The 9572-nt window shown below is 39.9% G+C and overlaps 1 protein-coding gene across 2 annotated transcripts; it reads right to left on the bottom strand.

The window, feature by feature from the left end:
- Positions 1-1235: 1235 nt before the first annotated feature.
- On the bottom strand, positions 1236-8807 carry LOC131255800 (uncharacterized). 2 transcript variants are annotated; one of them, XM_058256628.1, is made up of 3 exons: positions 8673-8801; positions 3425-3492; positions 1236-3339 (listed from the first exon to the last, which is right to left on the bottom strand). In XM_058256628.1, the coding sequence occupies exons 1-3, from the start codon at positions 8770-8772 to the stop codon at positions 1561-1563; spliced, it is 1947 nt and encodes a 648-aa protein (XP_058112611.1). In that variant the 5' UTR covers positions 8773-8801; the 3' UTR covers positions 1236-1560. The 2 variants fall into 2 exon arrangements, 1 of the variants encoding a protein (XP_058112611.1); XR_009176441.1 differs by lacking the exon at positions 3425-3492 and having other exon boundaries at positions 1236-1471; positions 8673-8807.
- Between the last annotated feature and the right edge of the window lie 765 nt (positions 8808-9572).

Raw genomic sequence — 9572 nt, 5'->3', positions numbered from 1 at the left:
CAAATAGCTCATCTATTTACATAAGCTACTGTTTTGTGGGCAGAATTTCTCCAAACCACCAGACAGATCTGAGTCCAACATTCAGGAATCATACAAGTGGTGCATGTTGACCAGATCTGGACTGTTCGTGAATTGCCATATCTTAAAAGACCAGTTGATGGGTTATCGAAACCATCTGACTTGTAATCTACAGAATTAATGGTTCACATTCAGTGGGCAAATGTCTCATGTTTGACAGTAAAGATTGTCCAATAAGTGCGATTTTTTGAAGAGTACAAGCTTTGCCCGGTGTAGAAGTTGACAGATACAAAAGCTTTCTCACGTGTTATGATGGATGAACAGAATACACAATAATAGAGGGATTTTTCCATATAAACTGCTGTCTTTTGTTCCAATTCCAGATAAACACCTCCCTTCTCTTTAATCCCAAATAAGCGCCTTTCTTTGGCAGCTACCAAAAAACTCCATCTAGGATAGATGGGAGAGAAACCTTCAATTATGAAGGAGCAGTATTGATTTTTCACTCGGTTTTGGTGGCGGCAATCAAGAGAATTTTAGCTGTAGAATTTCCATTTTTTCATTATAGAAACTCAATAATATCTAGACGAATATCTTTAGGTAACTCATTCTAAAATCTGACTTAAATTTTTTTTTTTTTTTTATCAGCTGCATTTGAAAATCCTAACATATGCCTAAGCGAAAGGCCCTTATTTGGGAATTTCAAAAAAAAATAAAATTAAGAGGGATTTAAATGGGATTGGACCAAAGAATAGGGGTTTATATGGAAAAATCCCAACTATATAAAGAAATGAGCAGGAGAAGGCTGCTTACATAACCACATTAACAGTGCTGCCTGCCGTTTATAGAGAGATTCAACAACATTACAGCTTTTCATTATAGATTCACATGCCTTTGAAAATTGGCAATGGAAGCACAAAACCTGCCAGACAAAATACAAACGTAGATGAGCGTTATAGAGTCTCACAAGATAAATACCTAATTCGAACATAAACATGTGACCCACCTGATGGGCAGACCAGCCAACTTTTTAGGCTGGAAAACGTTCAGTGCAGTTGCACGGCCCCGATTTTGAAAAGGTGTGTGATGCTGGCATGTGTGATTCGACTCACCTTTTTATCTCTCCTTGCATGAATCACCTTAACATTTCTCCCATAGAAGTTCCTTCATTGGTAATGCCCGTTTCATCGGAGTTCCACGTGAAGTTTTCCACTATCAGAAGCTTGAAGGCCATTAACTGGACAAATAGGTCGCATGTCTACTACAGGACTCATTAGATGAATGGCTCAAATAATCCTTCCAAGGGTCCATGTTGGCCTTATCATGAATTGGCCGAGCAACAGATGCTTGACCACTATAGAGTGGAGTTAATTTCTTCAATTAATATGGGCCAGATGTGAATCACAATTCCTTAACAGCATAGAGGCGTTTTCTGATTATCCACTGCAAGAGACTTGAAATTTGCAATCAACTGCACCAGTACAAATCATTTAGACAAAAAAGAACAGGTTTTTTGCAAAAAATGGATTCTCTTCCATTCTCTCAACCATCACTATTGCTAATCTCAAAGACGATATGTCGAGCAAGGGAAGTAGGGTCCACTGTAGATGACACCATTGTCCTAGAACGGCAAACAGAGATAAAGGATTTTTGCTTTCTGGCAGAAATACTGAGTTTGCTTGCTGCCTGGAGGAATCGTTTCCCAACGTCACTTTTTCCAAGCTTGCTCTTTGGTGTTTCTGTACTCGGGTTGGCAAGCAATGGGAGAGAGAGAGTTATAGGTGGGGTTTTGGCTGTGAATTGAGTATCATTAGCCACATTTCTTGAACAATAACTGTTGATTCCGGACTTAGAAGAATTATGAACTTGGTGGGCCCCTTTGTTGTCAGAAATGTCATCGCCTGCAGCATTTCTCTCATTCTTATCAGGATCAGATGGTCTTGTGGCAACCGAAATAAACGTTTCATTTTCACTCAGATTTTTACTGATCATGGAGGAAAAATTACACTTGGAATTCGTTACATCAGAATCTCGATGACCTTGACGAGTCCCATTCATAACATCGCATCCCTCCATATCAAGAACCATTCTCCCCATCGCAAGAGAAGAAGACACTCCTATTTTCCGACGCTTTTTACAAATATTGGCTGCAACATAACACTCAGACTCATCCACATCAGAATCTTGATGGCCTTGGTGGGCACCATTGTCATCAGGAATGTCATTGCTTGCATCACTTTTCCCCTTCTTACCAAGGCCCTTTACTCCTATCACAACAGAAGCAGACTTTTTACTTTTGATACACTTTTTACTGATCTTGGATCCAATATTACACTTGGAAACCTCTACATCGAAATCTTGATGACCATGATGGGCCCCGCTGTCATCAGCAATGTCATCACTTGAAGCGTTTCTCTTCCTCTTATCAAGACCCCCTGATCTTGTCATAGCAGAAGTAGACATTCCAGTTTTGCTATCTTTTTTACTAATCTCAGTTGCAATATTACAATGGAACTTCTCTACCTCAGAATCTCGATGACGATGATGGGCCCCACTGCCAACCGTAATGGCATCGCTTGCAGCATCTCTTCTCTTCCTTTCAAGACCCGTTATACCCATCGTGACAGAAGCAGATACTCTTGTTTTGCTACAGTTTATACTAATCTCAGTTGCAATGTTACACTCAGACTGCTCAAAAGTAGAAACTTGATTATCTTGACGGGCCCCACAGTCATCATTAATGTCATAGCTTGCAACACTTCTCTCCTTATCAGACAATTCAGTTTTGCTGCATTTTTTACTGATCTTGGATACAATATTACATTTGGACTTCTCTATGTAAGGATCAATCAATGGATGGACCATGTTATTTTCTGACGTGTTCTTGTTATTCTTATACTGTTTCATGGAAAATTCTACTCCAGATGTACAACCAATATTATTGGTGCATTGAATTTCTACTAATTTTTGCATTTGGGAGTCTACAGACTGCTCGGCCAGTTCATTAGGGTTTCTTATGCTCTCAGCTTGGCAGTTGAATATGTTCCTCTCATCGGATTCAGAAAAGTACCTAGTGAGGATACCAGTCACAGATATTATCCCAGATGAACCGACACTATTATTGCCGCTCATCGATTGAGAAATCCTGTCTTTTCGACCAACCATAGCATTGCTGATATCAGTTGTGGGTGCTAATTGACTATGTATATGCTGGACTTGAGTTGCACTCATTCGAAGAAACCAAGACCCTTTCGATCCTTGAAAAGCATTCTTTATCAGAAGTGAGTCTGGAAGGTGGTAAAAACATGACTTCCGCTTCACCTACACAAGTAAACAAAGGACTGTGACCAAGTAGAACTATTCGAAATTACAATTCAAAAATAAGTGAAATAGTTGCAGGTCATACCATCAATGCATGAACTCTGACCTCTCCAAGATTTGGAAAACAAAGGTAGTGCTCCCTCCCAAGTTTTCCTATGTCACAGTTCAACACTAGTTACATTTTCAGAATCTATACAAAAAGGAAATATAGCACTGCAGATCCAAAAAAAGGGAAGGAAAAAAAAAAGGCAATATAGCACCATAAATACTGAGGGTGTGTTTGAGTGTGATTGAATTGAATTGTAATTAAGTCTAATAAAATGGAAAGAGATATTTTGTTGTTTCCTTCCAAATAGCTAGCGTTCATGAAAGTTTTGGACTCCAAATGGCGATTAAGCTACTTTTGAGTTAAGAGTTGAGAAAGTGATATGTGAGGGCTACTTCCTTGTATAATACTATGACAAATCATTAATTTTCACCATTTCCTCTTGGTTAAACTGAATGTTTTCTATTTGTTGACGGACTGTGATATCTCGCGTGTGGCCACGTGTGGTCTACTTTACATGGGGATTACGGTTTCTAGAGTTGTTTTTCCTTTTTAGTCCTTAAGATGATGTGTTAGAATAGAGTTTAAGTTCATGGGCCTTGTTTTCTGTAATAAGTCAAGTATGAGGGTATTTTTATACTTTCGCATTTATTTTGAAAACCCTAATAACAAGATAAGGAGAAGCAAGGGGCGGCACAACCTATTCAGCCCTTCTCTCTTTCTCTCACTTCTTCTCATATTCCTTCTATTTCTCCTCAATCTCAGTCAAGAACACTACTAAATTGATTTGTGCATCCAAAAACAGCTTGAATATTTAGGGACAATATCAAGTGACTATCAGTTCAGAAGGAAATAGCAAAAGTATCAAGGTGGAAGGTACACATTCTACTAACTATCGGTTTTAGTGACCAATATAACTTATAAACATCCTTTGTCTTTTTCTTAATTAATGAGATACTAAACATTACTTCTAGTCTCATAAGTCTCATTTTCTCTTAACACAATTTTCTTTCTTTCTTTCTTTTTTTCTTTTGATAAATGACAGAAAGTGCTGGTGGGGCAAACCCAAAATTGTTGTGCAGTATCTTGGCCTGCTTCTTAGGGCCTACAATTGAACAATTCAAGAAGAAATTGGTGTCATGGAAGCACCCATTCCTCTACTTTAATGAGCATGTTACTCTGATCAAATCTACTCTTGCTAACCCGCCACCAAATTATCTATCACTCCTCCAAATTCCTTACAATGTGGGGGAAAAAAAGCTTGAGAAAATCCAAAGGAACTTCCAAAAGGAACTCATTGTTGAAGGGAAGAAGGAACGGCGCACGTATCATCCAGTGAATTTTTTTATTATTATTTTATGATGGATAAGTATCATCATGTAAATTGAGAGGAAGTCCAACGGAGAAAGGAGGAAGCCAGGCTTGGTTTGGGTGGAATTAAGGAAAGAAATTGGGCTATTCTCGCAAATGGTGGAGGGTTGGAAGTGAACAAGATGCATTATGGAATAAGGTAGTTCCCTCAAATACGGGAAACTAGGAAGATGATGGGAACAGGGCAATGTCTCAAGAAGCAATGGATCATCTATGTGGAAAATCATCTTGAAATTTTCCTTTCCACTAGAGTTGTGGATGAAATCTTTGAGAAATGATCAGATTCAAAGTGGGCTTGCAGTAATAGAGTTTGCTTTTGGGAAGCTTTGTGATTGCAAGACAGCCCCTAGCTATAAGGTCTCCACGACTCCATACTCTAGCTATGTGAAACACGCTCATGAGAGATTCTTATGAACTAGAGGATGAAGAAATTGTTTGGAATCTGGACTTCACCTATGCGATTTTCAGGTTATTGACCTTTTGGACCTCCCATATTGGGTCGCCTTAATACCCCTTTGAAGAAGATGATGAATGGTGGGCTCCTTACAACAAGGTTGTTTCTCCTTGAAGAACTTTGTCTCCTAAGCTCTCCCTCGGGAAAAAAGTTTGGGGTACCTATGCCCTACCTTGTCGAGGCATTATGATTGGATAGTCACAACTAAAATGATCCTTAGAATAGTAAGAGAAGAAATTGGTTGCTTGCAAAAATGCATTTCATGTCTCAGGGAGAGGAAACCATGGACCATTTTTTCTTTGATTCTCAGTGACTTCTTCCATTTGGTCTTACTCTTTTTGAAATAGAGTGGGCTCTTCCGAGCTCAATATTGAATGTTATGGATGGTTCGGGTGATGGGCCTTTCATGTCAACTGGCAAGAACCTTGGAGGATGCTCCCTCTTGACATTATATGGAACAAAAGAAAACATAGGATTTTTAAATTTGAAGTAATCAAGCTTGTCCCAAGTGATTAAGAAAACTAAGATGTTGTCGATAAATTGGGGTTGTGTAGCCCAAGAGTTCTAAAATATCGACTCTCTCTCTCTCTCTCTCTCTCTCTCTCTCTCTCTCTCTAATGACACAGCCCACGAGAAACCCATAAGAAGAGATCTCCCCTCGCAAATCTGCATGCCAAGAACAAAGGAGGCCATTGATAGATTCAAGCATGACGAAACCCCAATCAAATCAAGGACTCTTCACCAAACTTCCAGAGTGAGAGAACAATGAAGGAAGAGATGATCCACGTTTTCGAGGCACAATAGACACCCATTAGGCAGAATCATGCCTCTTTTCCTCAGGTTATCAACCATGAGCACTCTATTTTTGCTCACCCATCACATAAAAGCAACAACTTTTGGAGACACTCTGTAAAACCAAATATCTCATGTATGACAATATCTCATGTATGACAACATCTCACTGACGAGGGAGGGAGGGTGAGGGATCCATAGAAAGATTGCACTGAGAAGGAACCCGAATCCCAAATTGCGGCTGGATCAGAAGATTTATCTCCCCAAATCTCAAACTGCAGCTTTGATCTCTTCAATCAAAATGCCTTTATTGATTGAGGTCCACAAAAACACATTACTTAAGTCACCCTCCATAATGAATTTTCCAAAAACTTATTTTAAGAAAATCCTCAACCTTACCAAAAGAGCTTTAGCCACCTTTTCTTGAATCTCTCTATCCACCCTGTTTGGCAAAAAACAATATAATTGCTTGCTTATCGTATGTAAACTCTATGATAACTTGAAAGCCCTCTGATACAATGAAAGGAGTTGGGGAGATAATGGGTTAGGTCTAGACTTGGGCCAGATCGGTCGGAGCACAACCCGATTAGTAATTGAGCCAAAAGGTCAGGTCAGGTCCAGACTGGGCTTGTTTGGTAATCAAGCCCCTAATTTCAGGCCCAAGCCAGCACATTAACATCCTAAATAGGCATGTTAACATCCTAATAGGCATGTCTAGCATGGCCCTTTGTCACCCATATAAAGGACCGATTATCAAGATCCTAATAGGCTAGCATGGCCCTTTGGCACCCATAAAAAGGACCAATTGATTTTTTTTTTTCAAATAATATTGCCGATGTACATTTCCAAATAGCCAAGGTTTTCAAAGGCCACTATGAATTTCATAGGGCTCCAGCTTGTTCTAAACAATTGCTCCAAAAAATTTATTGAATTCTAGAAAATCATTTCCATTTTTTAATGCTTCCACATCTTCACCATTGACCATAGCGATTGATATGGTTGGGCATCATGTGGGTGAGCCACAAAAAAAATCAAGGTGATCAGACTGTGATGGCCATTTGATTAGTGACCTGCAAAAGAGGAATTACCACAAAGTTGAAAAAATTGGGCAGCAGCCCATATTTAAAGGGTAAAACCTACAATGATCAGATGGCAGGGATAGTCCAACCACCACAATTTTTGTCGTACAGCCCAATTGCTTGGTTATCAGCCAGATCAAAAGCCCCGATTGCTACATATGCTTGCCACATCTGGTGGAGATTCCACTTCATTGAGTTTCCATGATCCAACATCATAATAGCAATTCTCTAATCTATATCTAAATGAAAGATAGGATCAATGGGCTACCAAGAATATCATCCGGGGCAGGGCACACCTTATTTTGGCAATTGAGCCAAGACCACCTGCACCAAAAAATCCAGCTAACCATCCAATCATTGCACTACTTTCCATCACTCACAGACTGTTGGTTGTACTTCTAACTATCCATTTCTAGACTGAAACTCTGGATGCCGAGGATGGTCGGAGGGAATCTTCAGCAAAGCATCCACATCCACTGTGGGGCCCGCGAGACTGAATTGTTGGGGAACCACGGAAACAAATAGAGGTACACGCAATCACACAACCACGTTCAAACAAGAACAATCCAAATTTTACATGGAAAAGCCCTTTTGAGAAAAACCACGGCATAAAGCGACGAGTAATGCACTATGAAAGCAGAAATTATAAGAGATGGAGTCTTACCGATTCGAACAAGCCATGAATCTACCTCACAAGCCCTAGCTATGCCCTTGAACCCTTAGGAAGGAATTAAAAAGGCCAAATACACCTCTTCTTTCCCAAATCCTGATTACACCCAATATATAAACTATCATAACCGGAATCCGACACTTATGCAACTCTACATGCACTCGATGGAACCTTCAATAGCATCGACATCCCATCGAGGATCTAGCGATGTCATTGAATTCACTTCGATGACATCGAGTAGCAACACTAAAACATTCCAGCAACCAACACGGAATTTTTGGGATTTTTCCAATGGGATCGAGTATCTGTAGATGGTATCGACATCTGCTCGATGGCATTGGGTGGTCTGTCCATGGCATCAACAGATCCTGTTATTGACAGATTTAAGACATTAACAACAGTAAACACAGAAATGTACTTGGGCCCCACTTGTAAGAAAAATGCTATTAATCTAGCAGCACATCTGGCAACAGCCGTTTCTCCACAGAATTGGAACCACCCATTTTCCTCCCACATTCGAAATAAATTACAGAAACGGTATCGTCGACTATTTCCAACCTATTTCAATCATATTTCTAGCACATGGCACCTCAATAAACTCCCAACAAATAGCCAAATAACGAAAAATAGCAAATACCCGTCTCCAACAAGCATCATCAAGAATCCATTTTCACATTTAAAAATAGAAAAAACAAAGCATCAAATGACAAAATGCTCCATACACACCAATAGGACATCCAACCAAGTAAAAATTGCAAAACCCATCTTGAGAAATACATCGAGAACCGACTTTTTTAATCAAAACAAAGCATCAGATGTTCATTTGAAGGATTCAAATCAAAGAAACAGAGAAAGATAAAAGACTAAGGAAGGGATTACGAGATAATGGAGATGATGATGATGATGGGATTTTAATCTTACTTTTGAGGTCTCCAGTTGTAATATCTGGAGGAGTAGATATTGCAATGCGGGTGCCGAGGTTGGTTTCTGTAAATACAGGAAATTCAATGGAAGAAGGCATTTGAAGATGGTAAGAGCTTTGGAGCTTCTTCTTCCTGTTTTTAAATACGAGGGAAGCACCGATGCGATTAGAATCCCCGGCCGGTCCTTGCCTGGGACGACGTTTGGCTAGGGATGCAGCCACTAGCCGGTGCTGTATGGGCCCCACCATGACGTATGTGTTTTATCCACGCCATCCATCCATTTTTAAGATCATTTTAGAGCTTGGCTTGGAATATGAGGCAGATATAAAACTCAGGTGGACCACACCAGGGGAAAACAGTAGTGATTAAATCTCCACCGTTAAAAACATCCTAAGGGCCTACTGTAATGTTTCCTGTTAATTAGGTCGTACGAGGAGAAAAAGAAATATCAGCTTTATACAAAACTTTTATGGCCCGCGACAAGTTTTTAATGGTGAGTGTTCAATCAACATTGTGTGGTCCACTTGATATTTTGATCTACCTTATTTTTGGGGTCATATAATAAAATGATATGGAAATTTTGAAGGATGGAATGGATGAAATAGCCACATCATGGTGGGGCCCACAGAGCACCGACCACACGCCGTTGGGGAATGGCAGGGTCATTAGCGGACGCGGATTTCATGCGAGGGCCTGTGTAGGAAGTTCCAGCGCTGTAAACTTTGGTGGGGCCAACCGTGATGTTTTTCAGGAATCCACTCCCTTCATCCGTTTTGTGAGCTCATTTTATTATTTTGTATAAAAAACGAGCAGGATGCAAGAATCAAGTGGGCCATATTAAAGGAAAAAGGTGGTCTGGGAAATTACAACCGTTGAAACCTCCCTAGATTAGTCAATG

This window comes from Magnolia sinica, chromosome 9, assembly GCF_029962835.1.
Source record: "Magnolia sinica isolate HGM2019 chromosome 9, MsV1, whole genome shotgun sequence".
Taxonomy (NCBI): domain Eukaryota; kingdom Viridiplantae; phylum Streptophyta; class Magnoliopsida; order Magnoliales; family Magnoliaceae; genus Magnolia; species Magnolia sinica.
The sequence above is the reverse complement of the archived record's forward strand: the minus strand, read 5'-3'. Positions and strand labels throughout refer to the sequence as shown.